This window comes from Aethina tumida, chromosome 7, assembly GCF_024364675.1.
Source record: "Aethina tumida isolate Nest 87 chromosome 7, icAetTumi1.1, whole genome shotgun sequence".
In the NCBI taxonomy this organism is placed as follows: domain Eukaryota; kingdom Metazoa; phylum Arthropoda; class Insecta; order Coleoptera; family Nitidulidae; genus Aethina; species Aethina tumida.
In genome coordinates, this window is record NC_065441.1 from 12,946,224 (window position 1) to 12,972,989 (window position 26,766).

At 28.1% G+C, this 26,766-nt stretch overlaps 2 protein-coding genes across 5 annotated transcripts; one reads left to right on the forward strand and one right to left on the reverse strand.

Moving 5' to 3' along the window:
- On the reverse strand, window positions 1–26,710 carry LOC109597783 (centrosomal protein of 135 kDa). Of its 4 annotated transcripts, none has more exons than XM_049969799.1 (21): window positions 26,648–26,710; window positions 26,438–26,514; window positions 26,226–26,352; window positions 25,861–26,174; window positions 25,634–25,811; window positions 25,425–25,584; window positions 25,169–25,371; window positions 24,947–25,077; window positions 24,413–24,883; window positions 24,204–24,359; window positions 24,058–24,153; window positions 23,770–23,999; window positions 23,503–23,713; window positions 23,334–23,449; window positions 2,926–3,051; window positions 2,714–2,867; window positions 2,461–2,658; window positions 2,235–2,411; window positions 1,983–2,185; window positions 556–597; window positions 1–500 (listed from the first exon to the last, which is right to left on the reverse strand). In XM_049969799.1, the coding sequence occupies exons 2-21, from the start codon at window positions 26,462–26,464 to the stop codon at window positions 50–52; spliced, it is 3,771 nt and encodes a 1,256-aa protein (XP_049825756.1). In that variant the 5' UTR covers window positions 26,465–26,514; window positions 26,648–26,710; the 3' UTR covers window positions 1–49. The 4 variants fall into 4 exon arrangements, with proteins under 4 accessions (XP_049825756.1, XP_049825755.1, XP_049825754.1 ...); XM_049969798.1 differs by lacking the exon at window positions 26,648–26,710 and adding an exon at window positions 26,571–26,607; XM_049969797.1 differs by lacking the exon at window positions 26,648–26,710 and having other exon boundaries at window positions 26,438–26,620.
- Window positions 9,626–23,161, forward strand: LOC109597784 (uncharacterized). Its single transcript, XM_020013551.2, has 5 exons — window positions 9,626–10,002; window positions 18,776–18,946; window positions 21,363–21,559; window positions 21,611–21,951; window positions 22,479–23,161. Exons 1-5 carry the CDS (start codon window positions 9,979–9,981, stop codon window positions 23,144–23,146), a joined length of 1,401 nt encoding a protein of 466 aa, XP_019869110.2. The 5' UTR covers window positions 9,626–9,978; the 3' UTR covers window positions 23,147–23,161.
- Window positions 26,711–26,766: the final 56 nt, after the last annotated feature.

Here is a 26,766-nt window from a genome sequence, read left to right on the forward strand (position 1 = left end):
AACAATTAAAACGTTTATTATACATTAAAATTTACATCAACCAGCTCGTCTATTTATCTTTGACGTTGACCATGCTTTTGCTGCAAATACTTTCGACATTTTTTATGATGTCCCTGATGCAGCCTCGGTCGCAGGTAAACTTGGAAGGAGTGTGTTCTTTTAATATTTTCAAGGCGAGTTTAGAACGAACTGGGGACACATCACCTCTTTCATTTATGTCTTCTAGTTGATTTTCTACAGTCCCCGTAAATTTATCCATGTGTTTCGCTGATTTTTTGACTTTGCGTCTCTGGTCCGGTCTCTCCGGGTTCTTATCGCAGGAACATTTGTCCGAATATGAATTACTTTGGACGTTACGGCTTTGTTTGTTTTTAACGGTGGTACATCCGCATAATGGGCAACAAGTGGGTGTTACGTCAGCTCTACCCAGTTTTAGCTTCAAAGATACTGTACTTTCGGGCACGGATTCAGGAGACGAAAGTCTTTTATATATGATTCCTCTATTTAACATTGACCAAATTTAATACGGAGGAGATTATATTGTTTTATACTTACCTGTCACTTGGTGAGCCCACTGAACTCGACGTTTCTGATTTGCTAAAAATAAATTAAAATTATTGTAAAACTTTTATCATTCAATGTGCTCCAACAAAAGTTGTCTAGAAAATAGAAATAATATATAATTAATAATACACCAAATTACATTCACTAATCACTTAGAATTGAAAATTAAAACATCTGTGTAAAATTAAAAAATAGTGAAGTTTCTGAGAAATGGTGTTAAGTTAAAGAAAGGACAAGATATTAATTAATTAAATTTACATTTAATAACATTTTGTTATAAGGTATATTATAAGGTATTCCAAAAAATATAAATTAAACAATGTTATATAGATATATTATTTAGACAGGGTAGAATAAAAGAAGAAATGGACAAGGAAATTAATAAAAAGGCACAATTTTATAATGAAAAAACAAAGAAATATGTAAGTTATGTTTTAAGAATAAAGTTAATGACCCAACATAAAAAATATTCCTATGATGAGCTAATTTATAAGAATTTTATAGGACAACGTTTACAGAGAAATGTTTATTATTCCTCTCAGAATTATTTAAATAGAATTTAATTTTGAAAACTACGAATTATGAATGTTAAATCATCTTAGTTCAACTGCATGAAATCATAGGTTGAAAAGTGAGCATAGAAATAATGAACTATATCATTTAAAACCATATATAATATCAAAACATGTATAATAATTTTAAATACAGATTTAAATATTTAAAATTGGGTATAATAAATGAACACAGAACATATAATATAAATTATATATTAAAAATAATAGGAATTATCAATGCAATTAATATTCGTTGTATGTAAAATGTGGAATTGAATGAGGAATGGAAGGAGATTAAAACAAATAATATCATTTAATTCAAGCTTTTATATGATATTGTATGTATATATAATAGTTATTATAACAAAATTATTTGTAATTGTCCTGAAATGTTAAAACCAAGTAAAAAGTAAACAATACAAACAGTAAAAATTAAATTTCAGCACAAAACACACATTTTATTAAAAATAAAAATAAAACACAAAATTTAATAAAAATACAATTAATATAATTAGAACTATAGAAAAATATTTGGAATGCCTTTAAAATGGTAAATTCAATAATTTATAAATACATATTGTATAAAAATAAATATTTACAATATTAAAAAAGAAGTTTAAAAACCGAAAAAGTTGTAATTTATTATTAAAATCAAAGAGATGGATATCTTTTACTGTCATCCTCTCTGGCTCTAAAAAACCTTTCGTTAGCAATCTCCCTTCTTAATTGTTTATTTTGTTGGCTGTAATCTAATGCCTTGTCCTGATAAATGTCCAATTGTTCTGTTGCTGTTGTGCTATAATTACATCATACAACATCGTTAACAATCGTAATAATAAAGTGTCAATTGACAATGTTACTTACAGTCGAACTTGTAAATCAACAATGTCAGCCTTTAGCCTTGAAATTTCATTTTGCAAATCTTGATTCTCCAACCTTTGGTTGATTATATCTTGTCTTGCTTCCGACAATAGCTTTTCCAAATCATCAGAATTGTCACGATCTCTATTCAATCTGGCTTGCAACTCCCTGTTCTCGTTTTTGAGCAACTCCAAGCTTCGCTGGATCTAAAAACACAGTAATGTAAATTCGAATCAGCCTAAAATAGACACTTACTTTGAGGATTTCATCATCTCGTCTCAGCATTTCTCTTTGTAAATTATCTTTTTCCTTATCCATCTTCAGGCACAGGTCCTTCATCTCCCTCGCCTCTTCGCTTAAGTTCTTCTGCTCACAGTCTCTTTGTTTGCATTGCATTTCATATGAAGCTAATTGTGTGGTCAACTCTGAAATCTACCACTAAACATTAGGCAAAGAATGTCTTTGTAAGTGTGTGATGTACTTGTTTTTCGTAGCTCCTGATTATAGAATTCTTGTCCTCCAACCTCCTCTCCAAGTCTGAGGCGTGGTCCAAGGCCACGGACAATTGAACTTTGTTTTGAGTTGCTTCATTTTCCAAGGTGTGATTGTTGGTCTCCAGAGCTGTGGCCTCCTCCGACAGACTCTTGAATTGATCCAGGATTTCATTTCGTTCCACCTCCTACCAAAAATAATTTTTTAATTAATAATCGATTTAATTAGGGCAGATTTTGTACCTTTTGCGAGATTAAGTCTTCGGTCCTCTTGATTTCGGCAACGTATATCTGCAACTGCCGTTTCAAATCTTCGACTTGTCGGTGCAGTATTTCCAATTCGTTCCTCGCGTCCTTACAGTCCACTGTGACGCTGGTCAAGTCGTCTTGCAACCGTCTAAAAATAATCAGGCAATAATGTACGGTTAAATTGTGGTAAACAAGCAAATGCTGACCTATTCTCTCTGGTGAGTGCCTCCTTTATTTTCCTCTCCTTGTCCAATTCGGACTGTAAGGCGAGCAACTCGTTGCGAGAACTCCTGACCTCCACATCTTTATGGATGGTTTCTTCTTCGTACACACTGCAATTAAAGCAACTAATTAGACTAATTTACATAATGAATTAAGAGTTTTAAGACATGTAACACCAGTTTAAATTGCCAAATCGATTCGCACGTGCTACTTTATTGGGTGACTCAATTTAAATCGGCTTACGAAAGACGTCATTGAGAAAAACCATTGTTGGCATAGCAGTCGATAATATGCAACGGCTATTAGGAAATTTCACACAAATTCGTATGAGAAACTGCACGTCTTGGATTTGTTGCGAGAGATATAGGAAAGCCCAAAAAACGATGCAATTTAACCTTGATATCATGCGTTCACGAATGGGTCTTAATTGCACTCTTAATGGTTATGTGGTGTTGTCCGGTTGTTAATTGGCGTCATTTGTTGAATAAATCAGTCGAATAGGTGTTGCGGAATGGTCTACAAGACTTTTTTATAATGTAATTAATTGCTCTGAAGTATTTGGAACGATGTGGGGCAATCGATTGGGTTGCTTAAAGAGTTTATGTGTGCTGTAAAAATTGAAGATGTTTCCATGATAGGCAATAAAGCAAAATATGTAATAAATTGTAATGTACGTAATAATCGTCATAAATTGTCGTAAAATGAAAACTCGTAAAATTAAAAAAAATATCGTTATATAATGTAGACAATGTTCAAACCAAGAAACTAATATCCACTAAATTTTTACAACTGAGTATTTGTGTGTTAAATAGTAAACAATTATAAATATTACTATCATTAATGATAAAATGAGATGCTAAAATAAACATAAATATGTAAATATCAGAATTAAAAAATAAGTAAAAGCAATTATTGTTTTTAAATACATATGAGAATAAACATAGTGAGGTCGTAAAAAATCTATAACTATACACACAATCCACAATTGAAAAGCTTCCAAGATATTGAAATTACATTATGTTATTTAAATATTACTTCTAATCTATTTTTTTTTAGAAATACATACACTGATATATCGTATAATTTTTATGAAAGTTGAAAACAGTTTAAATTTTAATTATATTTCTTTTAACATAAAGGTTTGATGACTTTTCTCTTTAAATTCAATGATAATTGTTCAATGTTCATGATAGTTTGCTTAAAATTGTTAGTTATGAAAATATTAATATTTTTGGTTACATTACTGATAAAACTATACAGTGGGATCGAAAAAGATTTTATAATTATTATAAGTACAATGTAAATAATGTTGACATTAAACATACTGAATTGTTTTTTATATTGTGAATATAAATTTATTGAATTTTAAATATTAATTAATAATTATGAAGTGAAACAACAAGTATGTATAAATATTGAGAATTCATAAATTATATTAATTATACTGTTTAATACGTAATAATTAATAAAAATTAAAAATAATGTATGAGAAATGATTTAAAGGATAATATCTAATAAAAATATTAATATTGTCAAATCAAATTCGGCAATATAATTTTATTATATAAATAAAATATTAATGTATGTTCTAAATAATATATGTATGATGAATAGGATTTTTTAATATTTGTAGTATGAGTAAAAGGTTAAGAACACGTTTAATAGTAATTATGAAATTTATTATTACAAACAGTTATAATAAAGTCTTGAGTAAATATTTATATGAGTTTATTGTATGTTATTTATGTAATATTATATTTCAAGTAGTATTTTAATTTTCTCTATAAGCAAATATGACGATTTATATGAATATGTAAAATTTAAATTTTAAAAATATTATCTTGTTTTTCAATCATAATATTAAAGGGAAAATAAGTAGGAATTGAAGGAAGAGTAGAATAAAGTTACTATAGGAAGTTGAATAAATCAATAAACATTCTAATAATTTTATTTTGCTCTTTGTTATATTTATTAAATGAATGCAAAATGTGAATAATATTCCTAATTAAAAAAAATATAAAGATTAAAATTAATAAAATATTATATAAAAAGAATATAAAAATGTCGTAAAAATATTAAAATGTCACAGAAAAATTAAAATTAAATGTTATAATACAAAACATTTTTTAATTAAAATTAATATTAAAAATAAAGAAAAAATAGAAAATAATTAAAATTTTTTCATTAAATATTTCTTTAAAATGTCATGAACTGTGAAAGAATTATTAAATTATAAATTTTATTTTAACATTTAATCTCTTATAATACAAAAAATAAACAAAAAAATTAATACTGTATGAATTAATTATACAGATTATAAAAATATGCATTATAATTATTCTCATAGGTGTAATTTAAAATAATTATTCAATTAAATATTTAGTGAAAATTTAACATTCTACAGATGCATAACACCAACATTTTAATTAAATGTTATTATTTAAATTATGTAACGATGTGAAGATGAAAATTTATAGAAATCATTTTATTTCTTATTATTTCAAATTTGTATATAAATATGTATCTAGAAACTGGTCAACCACATTGGTAAATTAGTTTTTCGAAAATTTGTAAATGAAATTTCTGAAAGATTTATTTAACCAAATCGTTTTTCAATCATATATACTGAAAGATTTGAATTACGTAATGACTTAAAGATGAAAATTTGTTGTAAATTATTATTTTATTTTTTAACATTTTAAGTTTGTAAATAATGTTTCTAGAAACTGGTCAATCACTTTGGTAAATTATTTATTATAAACGATTCAAATTTGTAAATGAAGTTTCTAACAGACTTGACCAACCAATTCGTTATTCAATCATAATGATCGGTTATTTAATCGGACTGTAAATTGTGCCATTTAGAAAACATTGCATAAGAGTAAGTCGGAATTCCTGACACAATTCGCGGGGTCAGGAGGATGCGTTAACGAGCATCGTAAAATTTTCTCCTCGCTCCGCGTCCACGAAATCGAAAGCGATCGGCCAAATGTCAAAACGTGGCGAGGCCGTTTGCCGCAAACCGAAGAAGTGGCCGTCTTCTGCAGCGACGTGTGAATCGTTAGGTTTAATATGTGCATACAATCGCGTGCATCAATGGATCGCCGGTAACGGTACAACCCGTTTTGGTGCTGGAGTGGTTTTTCGGGATCGGTCGGGTGCTTTGGGTTTAATGTTTTACTGCTGGACGCCAAAGAGCTGAGGCACTAAAATGTCTGGAACCTTTTCCTTTTGTAAATTTAAATATCTGGTTTCAGCTATTAAAGATAATAATAGAGGTCGTTTCAAATGAACATTATAAAACCCAAAAATATGATATTTTAGAATTTGTGAGCGTTTCTAATTTCTAAATTATTTCTCTCAAAGCCACATATCACTAATGAAAATGCTTAATATAAATGAAAAGTCAGAATGGGATAATCCTAAAATGAAATGGAATAATTTAACTTTCAAATATAAATTAAGTCCAAATATGTATATTTACTTTTTCTTTCAATGAAATTGTTGTTTTGGAATATAATTTTAGTTTTACTATATAAATGATTTATTACTGAACAATTTAATATTTGTAGGATGAGTAAAAGGTTAAGAATGCATATGCAACAGTGATGACATTCTATCAAGATTTATTACTTATATAATTACTGTAAAATATCCTCAGGAAATATTCATTATTTATAAACTTTTTATATTTTCTTTATAAGTATATTTTTTTAACGAATTAATTTTTTTATTTTAATACTTAGATTTCTTCTATAACCAAATAAGACTATTTATATGAAAATGTAAATGTTGAATTTAACAAATATTGACTTGTTCTCTGCTTGAAGTTTTAAATAAAAAATGAATAGGAAGTGTCGGAAGATTAGAATAAAGTTATAGAAGGGAGTTGAATAAATCAGTCAATAAATTCAGTAATTTTATTTGTTTTTTCCATATTTCGAATTTTTAAACTTATTAAACCTGTTTTGTGTTAAGGAGCTTTTTATTGTTTTTTATATACACATTTCAAATAAAAAAAAAAATTTAAATTTTAATTCGTGAAAATAATTATAAAAGCATTACTAAAATATGTATTACATATCATGTAAAATAAAATTTGACCATCAATAAAAATTTTTCATTAGTTAATAAATATTTGAAATAAAAAGTGAATTTAATTTCAAAAGGGACAACATCTCTATATTGTTTCAGTAGATAAAATGTAACAAGAGACAATAAAATTACTAATTCTACATCAACATCAATTCTTCAATTTTAAAGACAATTATATCGTAGATATAAAATTACCTTTTTAATCTAATAAAAAGTTAGTTTATTATTTAGGTATGCATTACAGATTAAAAATATTAAATTTCTCCTTTTAAAATTTACTTTTTTATTTATTGTTAGTAGAAAAAATAAAATAATTGCTATTTACAATTTAAATAAGAAAAAATAAACTATATTAAATAGCAATTACTGAACAGTTACTGTTAAAAGAACTATTTTAGATTTAAATTATTTTGATATTTTAAATTTTAAAAATGAATATGTTTAGTATTTTTTCAAAAATATATTAAATCCTTTTATTCAAATAATAATTATATCTAATTTAAAACATAAGATAATTATAATAAATACATCAATATTTAAATACAATTAAAATGGCTTATAAACAAAGTATTTATATAAATTTTATTTGATATTTATGTGATAAATTTTATGTTCCAGGAAATTTCACTTCATATAATAAATAAAATAGTTAATTTATTTATAAAGGTATCCATTATCTTATATGCACAGTTTAATAAAAACACACTATCAAATTTCTTATTTCAAAATTAATAGTTCATTTATTTTTACTTTTAATGTGGAAACCAATAAAACATATTTTAGTTTAAAAATGTAAAAAATAATATTGTTTTAACATATAATCATTTATTAATTTATATTTTCAAATTATTTACATTTTATTTGAAACCTTTTTGTGTGGCTTCTAAATATACTACTTATTTTTTCCTCTTTGTATATATGATAAAACTTTTTTTTAAATTAAAAATGGTGTATTTAAGAATTCACAATGCGTTTGAAGAAGATGTTGGAAGTGATGAAGTCACACAGTTACGATTTCGTTAGTTTAAGAGTGGTAACGAAAGAGTTAAAGATGACCAACGTCAAGGTCATCCTGAACCCTGCGTCGACGAATAAATTAAGAAATATCTTGTGCAAAATCTTTGTGTAACATTTATGAAAATAAGCAGTTATTAAACTGCAATGATTCATCTATTAGAAAAAGAAAAAGTCGGACAAATGGTTCCACATGACTTAAGGGAGGATAACAACATTAGGTTTTTGACAATTGCCAATTGTCTCTTTGCATACAACACACATCGAGTTGATTGCAATAATTCTTACCAGTCTGGACGATGGGTTGAAGTTGAAACTATATTTCAAAATGTCAACCTAAGAGTGGACAATGTGGAATTTTACATATTGGCCACCTACCAAAAGGCCAAACGATAATTGCAACTGTTTATAGTTTATAGTCTATATTTAAAGGCGAGTTTCATTAATAAATATTGATTATTCATTATAACACAAGATAACATATCACATTAGAGACCTAAAGGAAGCTTGAAAATGCTAAATTGATTCTAACTCATCCACTACAAAGATTCACTGCGCCGCAAAATTATGGAATACTTTTAAAAATTAATAAAAATGAAACAAATATGCTACTTTTTTATATTATTTTTTAATGATATATTCTATGAATGTTTACTGAAAAAAAAATACAATACTATTATAGAATTAATTAAATATAACAAAATTTTAACATTTTTCAAGTTAAGTTTATTTACACTTATATGAAGTATTTCCACCACGTGTATTAATGACCTTTCGACAAAATCGCCTCATATTTAAAATTAATGTTATTATGACATTCTGATCACTGCCCTCCCAAATTTCTATGTTATTTTCCTTTAATTGGTTTAAAGTGTTTAGTGATGGTTGAAGTGCTCTTATTTGTCTTCCCATATGGTTAAAATGTTCAATCGTATTTAAGTCCGGACTTCTGACTGGCCAGTTCATCAGTGGAATATTTACTTCGTCAGGTAGTCTCTGACACTTCTCGCAGTGTGAGGTTGAGCATTGTCATGCACAAAAATAAACTCTTCACCAATAAATGGAGCAAAGGGTACAACATGAGGTACTAAGATTTCCCTTATATTCCTATCAGCCGTTAAGTCTCCACTAGCAATGAGAACCAGTTCTTTATGAGAACCATTACTGATTCTCCACCAAAAAATTTTTCTCGTGTTATAAACATCCAAAAATTGAGGTACTATTTGGTAGATTAAGTTATTTTGAAACGTTTAATGTAAATTACTCCTTTTGATACCCATTTAAACAGACTGGCGGTCACTGAACTTCAATATTTGTTGCCAAATTCAACAACAGACATTGTCGCAGATCACAACCAATAAACCGATGGTACGATCAATCAATTCGTCGCGCGTAACATTCCAAACCGAACGGACGCGGCGGATGCGTGCCGCTGCTGCAGTTATGCAAGAGCAAAAACCTTGCCCTTCCCGCGTGTCTCGGCCGCCGACCGAATCGGCACCACCCTCGCGTCCCCGAGGTGGCGGGGTACCGACAACGTACCGACCATGTCGGGTCCGCGGGTACCGCCGACCGATCGCAAACGCAGGACAGCCAGGGCGTGCTGCGAACGTCGCGGCTTGAAATAAGAAAAGTGGCGCCCCGTGCGAATACCGGTCCTGTCGCCGGACGAATTATGTAAAAAGGGTCTCGTGCGGTCGTCGCCGTCGTCGTCTACGTCGTCGTTCGTTCTGTTTTGCGCGTCCGATCGTCTCGTTTGTTTGTTTTCCTTTTTTTTTCCTTTGCTGTGAGCGTGCGACCCGAGAAGAGGAGACGAACCTGAAAATGGTCTGGTGAGAACGGACCGGACAGTGCCATATAGTACGAGCACATGTGACTGTGAAGTACGGCTTTTAAGGTGGAGACGGTGAAGTTTGCTGTGCGCGACCATGGGGAGGATTTTGCGAATTCAGGTAAAAAAATTATTATAAACATTACATTAATAATCAATTATTTTTCAAAAAACAAATAAAAAAAATATTTTTACGTTCTAATAAGATAATTTTATTAAAAAAATTGTGAAAGCGCGAAGCCTAAAAATATGCATGGTATACCTCAGGGCAATGTCATAGGTCTAGTTTTATCTGTTCTTTATGTAAATGAATTCTTATAATTAAATAGTGTAATAAAGCAATAATTCTTTATCAAAATAAGTGAAATCTTGAACATATAATGCAAATTTTAAAACAATTTTAATATTTAATTAACAACAGATTATTATAGTATTAATTTTACGACAGATTATAATAATAGTTAATTTTCGATGTGTCTTCAAAAACATAACAATATAAACCGTTTTACCGAAATAATTTAAAAAAATACTACAATAACTGTTTTAAGTCTACTAAATAAAAATGTTTCCAAAATATATTAAACAATTAATTTTAAAACATAAAAATTGCAATTATTTTAATTAACATTGATTTTAAAAATTTAATTAAATAAAATAATAAGAAAAAGTTCCTGTTTAATGTGTAATAATATATAAAATTATTTTTTATTTAGAACTTAAATAATAAATAATATAATTGTTTTTATAACATTAAATCTTCGAAAGCTTTTTGCATTATTTCTTAAATTTTACTAAATTAAAAAATAAATGTTTCGAAAATACTAAAAAATTTTTTAACTGAGTATGTATATATGAGACAACTAATAAAATTATTTTTATAACAAAACTAAATTTAGGAAACATTTAAAATTTTTTAAATGATATTTTAAAATCTTAATAAAAATATATTAAAAATATAAAGTAAAATAATTATAAGTCTCTTCACTGTGTTTCAACTGTGTGTTTATTAAAATAAATTATTTTAAAATAATTTAAAATTAAAAAATAATAAATAAATAATTTTAGAATAATAAGATAAAGCTAAATAAAAAAATAATTTTAAAATAATAAGATAAAGTTAAAATTCCACTTTAATATATACCATAATAAAAAATAAAATTATTACATTTATTGTGATTTTATTTAAGGATTTTATTTATAATTAATTTATACATTATTTTCAAAACTTAACTTAAAAAATAATATTATGAAATGAAACGAAGTCATAAAAAGTAAATATGTATAATTTATCTTATTTATAACACTTATTACACAAATTAAATTTATAAACTAAAATAGTAAATAATAAAATTTGTTTTATAACAACATTAAATATTGATTTTTGTATTATTTCTTGAATTTAACTAAATTAAAATTTATGTTTTGATAATAACAAAGAATTACAAAATTCGATATTTTTTAACTGACAACTAAATTATTTTTAACCAGATTAAATCTATAAAACATCTAAAATTTTTTTAATGATTTTTTTAAATATTAATAATATCTGAAAATATGAAGTAAAAAATTATAATTCCCTTCGCCATTTTTAACTGTGTGTACTAAGATAATTATTTTATCTTCTTTTATTAAAATATAAAATATATTTAAACACATGTGAAGGTGCTATAAAAATAATTACATATATATAAAAAGCAGAAAAGAAATATAGCAGAAAATATTATTTTAATGATGAATGTTTAAATTTAAAATTTAAAACATAAGAAGTGCAGCAAATATCATCATTAATATTTACTTTAACCAAGATTATAACACAAAAATTTCAAATAATAAAATATAAGATATAATCATTTATTACAAAATTCAATCTAAAAAAGATCTCAATTTTTTTTTAAATAAAATAAAGTTAAATAGAAATAATTTGAAAGTATTTAATAAAATTTTATGGTATAGTAAATAGATACATCTTAAAAAAATAAAAGAAATAAATTATTTTAATTAGAAGCATTTACATTTAAAATAACTCAAAAATAAAAATTAATAAAATCATTTTAATGTTATGGTTTAATTTTGTTTAATGTTAATTAATTTTTAATTAAATTAAATTTTTATATTTATATTGGCTTTATTTTAAATATTAAATTTATTAAAATTTAATAGAAGTATAAAATATTATGAAAGAAATATTTACAAAAACTAATGAAATATATCATTAATGTTGATAATTTTATTTTAATTACATTAAGGTAATTAAATTATTTTACTATTATCATTATATTATGCCAAAAATAGGACACAATAATTAACTTTATTAATAAAACCAGAAAATTAAGCGAATATTTATATAATAAATATCTAAACAACAATGTTTATATTTTTATATATTTATAAAAAATATTTGGGTTAATTTTAAATTTAAATATGTAATAACATAAATTATTAAAATAAAATACACACAATATTTAATTTTTTCATAAAAACATGGAAAATGTTTATTTTCCATTAATATACAAATTGTAAACTAGCCCAGTTCCGTACAAACATGCAGTTTCTATATTTATTTTAACTCTGCCAATTACATAATATCTATTTAATTGCTATGTTAATTTGTCACATAAATATTGTACAGATACTTCCTACAGAATTAATATTTGCATATGTTTATAACTGCAAGTATAATATTTACGACAAATAAATTATTCGTGATCTTGACTTGAAAGGAGAATGGGATTGGCGTCTTTTAAATGTGTCACAATTTTAATTACCGAGTTACTCCATTATTATCGTATATCTTTTGTGATTTTTAACAACACTCCAATTTCTGTGGCCTTTGCAACGGAGTTAAGCACAACCACGTCCTTGATATTTCACCGCAATCCAATCAATTGATAGGAAACGGGAAACAAATCAGCCACACCAACATCCTTGTAAACTGTTCGATCACGATTTGTTTGTAATTAAAAACGGTACTTCAGGAGCTTCAACAAGACGAATCGAGTAAATCTTAATCTTTTACCCGTGATAGGATTAAAAATTTCCGGTTACGCCACCAAGTAATTTGTCTATATGAACGCATACGGTGTTACGAACCGCTTACGGTTTATTATCTCATAAGATTCGATTGTTGCGACACAGATTTACAGTTTTACTTTCGTTGGGAACTGGTATGACCGTATAAAAATCTGGCCTCCAAATAGGGCCTTAACATGATTTAATTGCGCAACCACAAAGGAATTCGTCGCGTGTTTGTTGGATGATGTACAACATCAGTGGATGATGAATCTAAAATATTAGGTAACATAAATTAAAATATATTATATGTAAATTATAACTCCTTGGAACTGAAGAAAAGACTTACTTTTGTTCTCCTTTTCATTTTTAATCCATTTATTACGTTATAAATTGGACAAAGACAAAAATAAATAATGGTTAAGTAATGAAAAAACATCTGAACTATAGGATAGATAAAGTAAAATTCCCAATTTAACATCTTGAAGCTTCCTTTGAGTTTAATGTGACATGTTGTCTCATTTTGTCATGAAGAAGTAGAAGATCCCAGTTATTCAAAATTGTAAATTACTCTTTTCAGTATTTAATAATCAAAAAAATTGAAGAAGCAACATACTTAACCAATAGAAATCCAAGTGACTGAAAATCGATGAAGATTTTATAGTAAAAGATTATTCAGCTAATCCACTTTTGTGTTTCCATTGTATTATTTAATACTTTTTTCGGTGCGAATTTCTCTTTTAATTAATGTCAAACAACATGTGTTTAGATTATCTAACTTGCTCAAAATTCCATTAGAATTAAATACGGTTAATCTATTATAATACAATATGTTGCGAAAATATACAAAAAAAACACGTTACATCATGTGATGCTATAATTTAGACTCATCACGGATTTCTCTAAATGGAAAAAATCAGTTAGGTTCTTTCTCACGTAAAGCATTAAATCTTTTTCATTTTTAACCTGTATTTATTTTAATAGCACCAAATTTCACATCTCATAATTTTACTTTTATTATATACTTTAATAATTCGAAGATAAAAAAATCATAAGTATTTGAAATATTTATTTATTGTGACTAGAATATGAACAACAATTTTGACCTTTAATTTATTTTAATGTGTTTTTATGAAAAAGTAAAACTATATTTGTCACATAAGAAACACTAAATCAACTGAAGTTGAATTAAAGTAGTTATTTTTGGCAACAACTTGTTATAAATTCAATTAGCACAAGAGTAAATTAACAGGAAAGAATTAAAAACTGGATTTCTCCAAACTGGTAAAAATTCGTGACAGACAAACGTATTCGGAACGAAACAGATTAGAATCGACATTATTGTGTCTTAATTCCTGAAATCCTATTTACATTTACGACTCTCAACAGAGAAACTGAAACACAATGAAGAAAGTATCAATGCACTTATCGATTTCAGCAAATTTTATGACATTTTGATATAAAGATTGATAAGTCATGAGAAAGTGTGTGTCACTAATATTACACAACATTTATGATATTAACAAATAAAAATGATGAATGCATGTAAATAAATAAAATAAATTAAATTTTGTGTTGCAATAAAATAGTATAAAATTACTTTATATTTATCTTTTCCGGTTTTAATATAAAAATGTCAAAGAATTGTGTAATTTAAGAAAAATAAAATAAAAATAAATAAATAAATAAATAAATAAATGTAACATAATTGGCAAATTATGAATTTTTATACGAACATATACAGTTTAAATGAAATAAATTTTATTTATTTGGTTACAAAGAACAGAATTTGTTTATTTAGTTGATCTTTTAAATAAGTTGTTGAAATTGTACAGATAACATTTCCTAAATATTTATTCAATTATATTATATTTTAATATTTTTTGTTTTTTATTATTTTATTAATTATATTTACTTTTCTAAATTATTAAGTAAATTGTTGAAATTGAATAACTTTTATTTCAAAAGTTTTTTATACATATATAGTTTGTTATGGTAACAAATCTAATTAAAATGTGGTAATTTAAAGTTACTTTCTTTCTATTTTATTTTATTTTTCTAATTTACAGTTATTATCTCACTTTTCCGGACCTACAAATTTTTTATATTTCATTATAGATTGAATTTATTGAACTATTTTTATGTAGTTTCTAAGGTACGTGCGTCTTTTTATAATTTTATTTTAATTATTTGTATATTTATTTATTTTCACTTTGTAATACTTCTTACAATTAGTTATTTTTTAATAATTCATTTTTTACAAATGAAATTAATTTCACTAATTGTATGTTAATTTGTTACCAAATTTCTTATACATATGTTTTCAAGTTTCTAATTATACCACTCATTTGTATTTTTGCAAGTAATTATTATTCCGTATTTGTTAAACTATTACTTGGACATTTTGCTATAAATGTATATAAATAAATGAAGCTACTGCATTTCGTTTTACTGTTTATCACCACCAAATATGTTTTTACGACGACATGAGCGTTCACCTTTTTATTATTATTGTTGATGTTCACATTCAAATTAGGGAAAAGCGACCGTGGCTCATTGGTACTGACATTTCGTGACGGTTCTCTCGGAACCTTGAAACGGTTCAGTGCAACCTTCGTACAAAAAAAACTGCCGAAGAAATGGACAGTGATTCTTCTTCATTGTTCGACCGCCTTGAACTTTACGGAGGCGACTTTTACTTTTTTTTCGGTAACGGGATTTAAATGTTTACGGACGATGCAACGACGACCAACGCATAGGCCCAAAACATTTTGTTTTTAACGGTACTTTCCAAATTACCATTTTCCAAATTAAAAGATAGTTTTGATACAGGTTTAGATTTATTCTTTTTTTTGTTTTGTTCGGTTCTATTAAATATAAACATAATTTACATATAGAATTGTATATTGTTGATGACCCAGGACACAATTTTTCAAATGATAAATTAATATTTGGAGAAATTAAATGTTATGATTTTATTAATTCAATGACTTGTATATAATATGTCAAAGAACATTAACGATTCAAATGCCTATTCTCGTTTTTCAATTTTAATCAGTGTATATGAAAAGTAAAACCTATACTCCATTCAAACTAGGTAAATATGTGAATACACTAGAGTAAGCCCAATCTTTAGTAAAACAAAATAATAACTATTTTTTCTTAATCATTTGATAATTTTAATATTTTTTTTATCTTTACATTACAATATGATTATGGCAGAACCAGCCGCTTTTCATTCATATTTTATAATAATTGAACCTTAAGATTGATAAATATTAAAACTAATTAGATGCATTTCCTTTCAAATCTCCTTTACTTACGACTTACAGCTTATGGAACGAATATTTCTGCGCAATTTTGTGCAAGTTCAAGGCGTCTTTCCCACAATTAATAATACCTGCAATTGCCTCTGCTGCTGTCAATTACGTAAACATAAACGGAACAGGGGCGCGGTTTATCTCAGATATTTTACGTAATTCCATTTACCCCGATTGCATCAGCGTTATGGATAAAATGCATACATTAAGTAATTATCGACTACGAGATAAATAAAAACAATTATCGTTGCGTATAAAATTGTGCCATTATTTAATTCTTTGACTTCGTGGTAAAAGTAAGAGTTGACGAAATAATTAATAATCAATTTTGTGATTCACGCATGTGACATATTCCAAAGAATGCAAATTTTTCCCATTCCGAACGTAAGACGATTGGGAAACAAAGCCCACAGATAGCGCCGATGGAGAAAGCGGTGCTTATTATTTAATAATAGCGGGAGATCATCCATTTTTATTACAAACAAACCTACCAACTGATTACAATAGTTGGGTACTAACGTATAATTTTTATCGTAACCACAGGTGATAATTGACACTAACTCACACTGTAATGTGGCAACGATTTACCAATTTTGATGTGTTTCAAGTTTGATCTTTAACCTTTAACCTATTTGATTGTAAATTAACGAAAATTTTCTAATTAACATATGCGGTGGCGGTGCGTTTCTGGTGGAATTTGTGAAAAACTTTGGATTTCGTGCGATGAGATGAAAGTTTCACATCTTTATTTATTAACGTTTGAATATTAATGGCCAAAAGTCTTGTAACGTTTTGATGTAACGACATTTTCGCATATAAATTATTTCATTTTTATTAATAACACACGCGAAGAACCAGAAAAGGAGGTCTAATCAAAAAACTAGTGTTGAACTATTTATTTAAAATTTATGATACGTTTTCCTAGGAAAAATAATTTGTGCTAGTTTTAAGCAAATAATTTGATTATCAATTATTATTAATTTTATAAAAATTTTACATGTGTGAATTTTAACTTAAAAATTAAGTAATTTTCAAAATTAATTAGTAAGATGATATTATTTTTAAAATTTACATAAAAGAAAACTGAAACTGGGTGTATATCAAATTTCATAAAAAATGTGCATATTCATAATCCTATGGAAATAATAAAATCATAACTATTTTATGAAACTTAGTATATACCCATTATAGGAGGTCCTTAATCCTGTATGTTAGTTGATTTGCTAAACAAAATTTGTTAGTGTGATTCTTCAATTTTCATGTCTAAAAAATTGGTTCCAGACCAAAAAACTTGACCTTTATTCATAAACACAAATTTTACTATTCTACAATTGAAAAAATGTCAAAATAGCACGAAAAATACAAAGAAATTTGTAAACATTTTATGTCTTAATTGTATACATATATGTATGTTTGAGGAAGCAGATAATATAAAGAAATAAATTTAAATTACAATTATATTTTCAAAGTTAAAATAACTAAATATAATTTTAAATTAGAAAAAAATTAGTTTTAATTTAAATTTTTCTTGTAATTAACTACTCAAGTATTTATTAAAAAATGATCATTCGTACTAAATAATATAAATAACGTAGCGAAAATGAAAAAATATTCAATAATTATATAGATAAGAGAAGAAAATCTACTAATTTTAATTAAATATGTTAATAGATGTAATTATTAAATTAACTAACTAAACGAATTTTATATAATATAAAAATTATTTTTTATATATATATTTGGTGAATTAATATTAGAAGATTTAAAAATATGTCTGGAGGAAGAGAAAATGTACATAAATTTAAATTGACGGAAGTAATCTTATTTGAAAATTAAAGTTTCTATTATAAAATTACAAAAAAATAAATAATCTTCTGTTTATAATCAATAATTTATATAATATTAAAGAAGAAACTCATAATTAAAGTAATACAAAAACAAATATTATAATACAAAAATATGTTAAAAATTAATTAAAGCATAGACTAAGAAATTATTAGCATCTGCTTAAAATAATCATTATGAATCTTTACACATACACATTACAATAAATGAATAAGAATCGACTATGACCAATTTCGAATCAATATGCATAAGTCTTTCTCAATTGATTTTTCATAAATTCAAAGAAATCCACATCCATCGATTAATCCATATGCAAGTAGATACAGATCAAGGAATTGTTGCTTTCATAACTCTTTCTCGCCTCGTTAACGTAATGGCGAAATACAAATCCAACAAATCATAAATCATCCAGCACAAGTACACGGAACGCAAATAATTCCAATGTGCATCGCAATAATCACAAGGTCCGCCCATTAACACCTTTAATCCGCATGGAATTATACGCGCCAGAACACAAACACGAATAACTAATTGTCCGTTTAAAATGTTAAATTTTTCCGACATTCCGTCATAACCGGAGAAAGTGACGTCGGGACCCTAATGAACTTATTGTTGTAACAATTTACCGCATTACCTAATACCCAAGTTAAATAAAAATTGATTTGATTTAACTGGAGCGTTTCAATGAACCTAATTAACGGATAATTTGCTCCGTTGCAGATATTCTTCACTGCACTACAAATGCTCTTCCTGCTGATGCGATGGTCGACGGAGGGGGCGGTGATGGCGCCCCCGTGGGCCAACCCCAAGCTCAATCCCTGCGCCAAACAGCCGATGGGCTGGCAACTGTTGTACTGGCCGCCGGACGGAAAGTGTTACAAAATATTTCAGGTGAGTCGAAATCACGTTTCGCAATTGCGATTGTTCTAATTTAATAATTCCGACGTAAAAAATAAGGATGACAAACAATGAACGTATATCTGAAACAATATGCGTCCGATCCCACACAATGAGAGGAGTTATGTAAAGGGGGTCGTTACGTAAATGCGGCTGCAATCAGACAAAATCGGCAGTTTGAAGAAATTATGACAAAAAGACCGCGGAGCGTGAATGAGATTTATCACGATGCGATTGTAACTCACGAAAGGATTTTGCAATGAAATATCTGTATCAATGTGCAAATTCGTTTGTTTTTTTTTTCGTAGAAGATCCTGTTTACTAACCAGTTGGCGAATAAATATGTGTTCTTTAATTTATAGTCCACAAAATTGTACAATTAAGTGTGTAACATCAGGTTTTATTACAACTACTAAAAAACATAAACGTTATAGTTTTATGTCCATCTTTTATCGCCAAATTAATTATGTTGCGTAAACTATTTTTTACTTTCGTTTTGTAGTTTTATTACTAATAACTATGTTTTATATTGCTACAGTGGGCAGCATTTTATTTAATTTACAGGTATTATTGCATTTCACAATATTACTGATATTTTCATGTTAGTAAATTATTTAAAAATATGATTATTTTTATTATACTTATTAATTATTTTAATTTGAAAAAGTAATTTTGACATTATAATAATTAAAAACAACATTTTCATTTCTTAACATTTAAAGATCTTAATTAGTAGGCATATTTAGATTTAAAGATATTTTGAAACACAGTTATTTCATCAATTTATCCAGTAAGGTAACATGATTTTATCATGTCATATCAACACAACATTGTTCAAAAAATAAAACATTTCCAATAACTAAAATACATCGCTAAAAATATTTTGTTTAGAATTATATGTTTATAAAATATTTATAAATGGTTTAAATTCTATTTGAAAGTTTCCTATTTTCAGTTATATAATAATTAAATCCTGAAATATTGGCAATTCATTTAATTTTTCCATAAATCTTTCAATTGATAGAATTTTTAATTCCATTTTAAATTTATTTGCTACTCTTAATTTTTCATATTTTGTTTAGAACAATAAATATAATTTTATAAATTGTTTAATTTCTATTTTTGAAGAGTCATATTTTCAAAAAGACTACAATTAACCAATAATTAAAATACTGTAATCTTGTTATTTTAGAACATATATTTTTTAAAATTTTGCCACAATTTTTATAAATATTTTATTTAAAAATATCTTAAGTCCATTTTAAATTTAATTACTATTTTTTTAATATTTTTTTATGGAATGATAAAAAATTACTCAAATTTATTAAATTCTATGCGAAAGTTTCATATTTTCAAAAATTTCTGCAGTACTTAATTAAACATTCAGTTATAATTAAAATAATTAAAATTCTAAAATATTGGACATTTATATATTATTAAATTTATTACATTTTCAATAAATCTTCATTTAATTAATAGTATTCAACTCCATTAAATTTAATTACAACCCTTTATGTTTCATATTTTGTTTAGAATATAAAATAATAAATTTTCTTTTAATTAATATTATTTATAACTCCATTAAATTTAATTACAACTCTTTGTTTCATATTTTGTTTAGAATATAAAAGAAAAATAAATTGTTTAAATTCAATTTTCATTAAAATAATCATCTCATATTTTCAAAATATGCTTTTAGTTTTAGAAATTGAATTCCCCAATAACTAATATATAGAAATTTAAAATATATAAAAATAAATAATATTTAACTATATTTTCTAGATATAAAGACATTATATAAAGATATTATTAACCCTATTTTAAAATGATATAATTTAAAGCTTATTAATAGGGTGAAATTTGATTCATTTAAAAATGTTTGTTATTAAAATTCTGAAATTATTGCCAGTTATCACATAAATGAAATATTAAAAAAAGTAAAGTTATATTATATATATAATTTTTAAAATATATTAATATGTCTGAATATTTTTAAGAATATAATTATATTTTAAGGAAATTATTATTTAGATATTGATACTGATAATTTCAATGATTTTTGCTAAACTTAATAAACAGAAAATTTCAACTACCATATGTGAAAAACAATTAACAATTAAAATTTCTTATTCTGTACTAACATAAACAATGCACATGTTTACATTACAAATTATTTTGTAACTTGCACTATCACATATTGTAAACGAAGAATTATATTATATAATATTATGTGAATCTGAAGAATAACCATACCATTTCATAATGAGAACCGGAACAATGCAACAAAACCCAGAAACTCCAACCACTTTTATCATGCATTAATTAAGTAAAACTTATTGAATACAATTGCTCATAACACTTATTTCTCACAACAAAGCCATTACAGTATTTATTTGAATTATGTTTCCAGACGGGTTATCCGTGTCCCGAGGGCATGGAACTGAGTCCATCCTCGGACAAATCGGGAAATGAATTTTCAGCGGAATGTCGCTGTCCACCCAAAACGGCCCAATCCGCCAGGGACGGACGGTGCTACGAATTATTCACCATAGGACCCTGCGAGAAGGGCTCCTACTTCGCCCCCGACACCTACTACAACAACAACAGGTACTTAACTTCAACCGTTTAGTTTTGTTGTATTAATAGTAATTCTTCCAGTTCCAAAAGAAAATGGGGTGTATGCAAGCAGTTGAAGACTTGCTCGAATCCTTCGGAAATCTACTGGCCTCAGGACGGCAAGTGCTATAAAAAACTGACGAAGGGACCGTGTGCCAAAGGACAGTTATTGTACAGTCCGTCCCCTGATAAAATGCCGGCGTGCAAGTGCGGCAAGCAGCGTGAACTCCGGGAGTTCAGGTTCGACAACGGGGAATGCTATCAGCACTTCACGCGGGGGCCTTGCCTTGAACAAGGGCATCTGTTCCTACCCGACCGGAGTTGCGGGTGTCACAGTTTTCTGCCCCATTACCACGAGGAATCTGAACAATGCTACGAACTTGGTAAGAAAGAAAAGAAATGTGGAAATCAAAAATAATACGACATTTCAAATATTATGACTAGATGTGGAATGTTTCACATGTTAATTTGATATTATGCAATAAGAATTTAAAAAAATAAACACGTTAACAATTGTAAGTGCAAATTTTTCCTTGAAACTCTTATAAACGCACATTAACATTAAAATTCAAATGCAGCAATTAATTAATATGCGAAATGAATGTTTTCCATTGATACACGGATTATATAATCGTAATCGTCGTATCACAATCGATGAATTTTATTATAGGCATTCTATGGAATATGTGGTTGCGCAATTTTACGCACTTGCACTCATTTTACGGCAACTGAGTCAAGTTCGTAACCGCAATTGAATTTCTAAATGTTATTTGAATAATTATGTGGGTCGATTGGAACATTATTTTGTTTGTTTACATTTTAAGATTACAAAACTTAATGAATATACGTGTATTCTCTTAAATAATTAATTATAATAGTTTCAAAATTAATCTTATGTAATAACTTTCAGGTTCAATAGGACCGTGTTCGTCAGGCGAAATCTTCGACCTGAACCAGAAGACGAGACGCGGCTCGTGCAACTGCAAGCCAGGCTACATCCGTTACCAATCCGACAAATGTTACCGTCCCTACACCCAAGGTCCGTGTCCCGCGGATCACATCCTCCTCAACACCACCACCTGCATCCGCCAACCTTGCGAGAAGGGCCACCTGTACTTCCCCGCTGATAACCAGTGCTTCCGTATCGGCACCAGAGGTCCGTGCGCCGCGGGCAAAATCGTAACGTTCGACTTCAACACACGACCGTCCGTGGACGGCGTCTCCTATCACGGCGTCTGCATGTGCGAGCGACGCGACTGCCGCACCGACTCGAACCAGGAGATGTGCGACAGTACCAAGGGCATGGTGCGGTACGGAAACGGATGCCACAAGCTCTACACGCAAGGACCGTGTCCGAAGGGCTCGTGGATGGTTCCGAAACGGCGACGCGGCAGGGAGGGACTGTGGTCGGACGGTAGCAACGAGAAGGACGGCATCTGTGAGTGTGCACCGGGGCACACCAGGGTGCAGAAGACTGTTAGGAATAGGAACGTGACGATATGCGTGTCTCCCACTGTGATTTTAGCTAATTATTTGAACAGTAATTTCACCATCGCTCAAGTTGTGACGATTAAATAAATGTATTTAGTTTTATTATTTGTATTTATTGTTTGTAATATAGTTTCTATGATGATACCCAAAAAATGTACCCTAAATTGCAGAACAATAACTTTCGTCCACTTATTTAGTATTTTACGAAAATCATTACAAAAAACTACTAATTATACACAGGTGTAAATAATTTCAAAAAAAAAAAACATTTTACCTTAATTTCTTGCTCAGAGCTTTCTTTTCCTCCTCCAAACTGGTAATAGATTTATTTTTACTCTTCAACTGTTCTTCTAGTGCTGCATTTTTCTCAGTTTTCTCGTCCAGGGCGTTCTGAAATAAAACAATTTTAAAATGAGCTTCGTAATTTAAAGAAACTAGTTTACCAAAAGGTCGTCTTTCTCTTGGTCAATTTTGGTAAGTTGCTTCTTTAAAAGTGATATGTCACTATTCAAAGTCGCCACTTCGTTCTGGCTTTGGTTGGTCATCCTTTCAGTCGACTTCATTTGTTGTTTCAAACTTCCAGCTTCCGATTCTGCCCTGCTCAGTTGATTTTGTAATTCACACACTGACCTCTCCATTTGATCATGGAGATTCCTTAAATATTTAAATGGTTAATTTTCAGTTATACTCTGGAGAAGATTAATTTATACTTTAACTGATTGTAATTGGCCTTAGTAACTCGTAGTTCATCTTCCGAGGCACGCAGTTTTTCCTTTAATGTCTTGTGATTGTCCTCCAATTGAGATATGGAAGATCTCTGCGTTCCCTGTGCTATAACCAAATCGCGCCTTTCATCTTCCAACATTTTTATGTGGTTTTCCATCTCTTGGAAGGCCTTCTTCACCCTTTCTTTTTCACTATCAGTTCGACATAGCAAATCCTGTTAACAAAATTGAAAATTTGTATCAAAATAAGTGACTTAAACTGAATTATTTTACCTGATATTTTTTTCGACAATTATCTCTTTCCTCCTCCAAAATTTTCAAATCCCCGCGTAGAATTTCGATTTCCCGTTCCAATCTTTTGATTCTTTGCTAAAATATATTCTAATAAGAAACGAGAAACTGATAATTGGTACTATTACCTGATTCAAAAGATCTTGGCAGTCATTGGTTTGACTTTTAGTACTCATCATGCTGTCCCTCCAGCTGGTCCTTTCAATGTGAAGAGCCTTGTTTTCATCTTTCAGTGATTTAATAAGAATTTCAAGGTCTTTGATTTGTTTCATCAAATCAGCATACTAGGATACAGTAAAATGTTATTTAATTTATTAACAACAACCTTTATACTTACCCTGCTTCCCGACGATGGCCTATCCTTTATCTCATCCATAAGTTTGTGGTACTCTTTCATGTAGTAGTCCTTTTCCTGCCTCACAGTTTCTAACAGTTGCGTTGCTTGAGCTTGCCTATAATCAATTTCTTTGTCCAGCAATTCCCTCATATGTCTTAAACAATTTTGCGATCCACAAGGTGCCTGAACTGTTCCATCTCCCTGGATATGTGTTTCACTGATGTCCTTCATGTTAGTTTGGAGGTTGCTGTCTTCAGACATTCGGCATGACGGCTTGTGTTGATAGGTTTGGGAGGCTCTGCTTGAAATTTTGGCTGGTTCTGTTACTGAGAATCTTGATGTAATTTTTGACGTGGGTTTTACCAAAGTACCTGATCTTCGGCCTTTTATTGGAGATCTGGAGGATGACGATTTTATGTCTCCAGAATGTCTTGATTGACGATCTTCCATGGTTTCACTTATGGTTTGTTTCTGTGTGAGACAGTAAGGAATTTATATAAAGAAATAAAAAAGGAAATGAAAAAATTTACTTACATAAGCACTAGGTACAAATTCATATGATTTTAATTTTTCAGATGAAATGAGACATTCTAGTTCTGCATTTTTCCTCTTCTGGTCCGCCGATAGTCTTACTAACCTGTCGATTTCCATATTCAAATCATGCTCTAAAAATATTTGAATATACATAATTATTATTCCTAAATTTTATAATTTCGATATTTAATTGTCAGATTGGAAAACAAAACTAATTTTTACCAATAATAGTAAAGTTGTTCACTTTGTCAGTTAAAGTTTTCTTGTCATCCACTTCTTTTTCTAAAATTCTTTGCAAATGATTCTTCTCCAATCTTAATGAATCCAAATCTGAATTCAATTCTGCTTTGTCTTGCTTCAATCTACTGTTTTCCCTTTCCAAATTTTGTATTACAATGAGAGATTCATTAACTCTATCCTGTAACCTTGCAAATACCAAAATACAAATAAAACCCTTTTCTATTAGTAATCATTATACCTCGAAACAGTTTCTGCTTTATTCTTAACAACATCATTGCATTCAGCTTCAACAGCAAGTGCTATTTGATCTATATCCTTAAGTTCCTTTTCTAGTTGTTTGTTTCTCTCAGCTAAGTGTAAAGCTCTTCTCATTGCTTCATGTTGTTTATTAACAGCATCTGTAATAAACTGATTAATTAAAGCTCTAGATTATCAAATATATCATGCCTTTTAAGTTGTTTTGTAACAAAATGTTCTCCTCTTTTAGCTTGTGAATATGTTCATGCAATGCTTGGCATTTATTATCTACATTTTTGTAACAACAGTCTTTGTTTAAAGCCTTTAAGGGCCTACCTCCTTGAACAAGCCCTGTTAACCTTTCTATCTCCTTATCTCTAGCATTTATCTAAAAATTAAAATTAAGCAACCAATATTAAAAATAAGACTAAACAAACCTGATTTTCACAAAATTGTAATCTGTCCAACAAATTTAATTTAGAATCTTTTAAATCTTTGATTTCCTTTGTAAGGTTTTTGATTTTAGTGTCTGACACAGACATGGCTTTACTGAATTCTTTATCCTGACTTCTTGAACTTGCTTGAGACTTTGCCACAGTCACCACTTTTTTCTTCTCTTTAATACCAGTTATTATATTTCCTTGTTCAACTATATCGAACTCTAAACCTTGTATTCTTTTTTTCAGTTGTTGCTTTTCGGTTTCTGCTTCCTCAAGTTCTTCTTCTAATTTATTTATTTGCCTTTTTAAATCTAAAATAAGATATAGGTAAAACAAGTATTATGTACATTATTTAAACCTACCTTTTTGGGATTTTTCATGTTGCTCTTTGAACTGTATGAATGCAAGATGTAAGTCGTTGCACTCTTTTATAAGTTTTGCATTATCACATTTATATGGTTCTGCTCCCAATTGTAAATTATCCCTTTCCTATCACAAAAAGCTCAAATGTTATGACATTTTCAACCAACAATGAAATGTATTGTCAAAATCAAGGCAGATCTGATTTTTTTACCTCAATAGCATCCTGTGCTATTTTCATATATTTCTGTAAGCTTTCTGTCGTTGTTTTTAAATCTCCATACAGTCTCTCTACAAGTGGAAGAGAATCTTTATTAAAATTTTGATAATAACCTAATTCATTTAACTCATCACGTATTCGCAGATATTTTACTTCCATAATTGTTAATTATTAAAAATAAAGAAATAAAACAAATATATTTACAATTATAATATGTACAAAACAATATTTATGCGTAAAATAATCATTTTAATAATAAAGTTCAACAATCACAACAAATATTTTAATTAAAATTTGAAATCGTAAAAGTGCCAACATAAGGA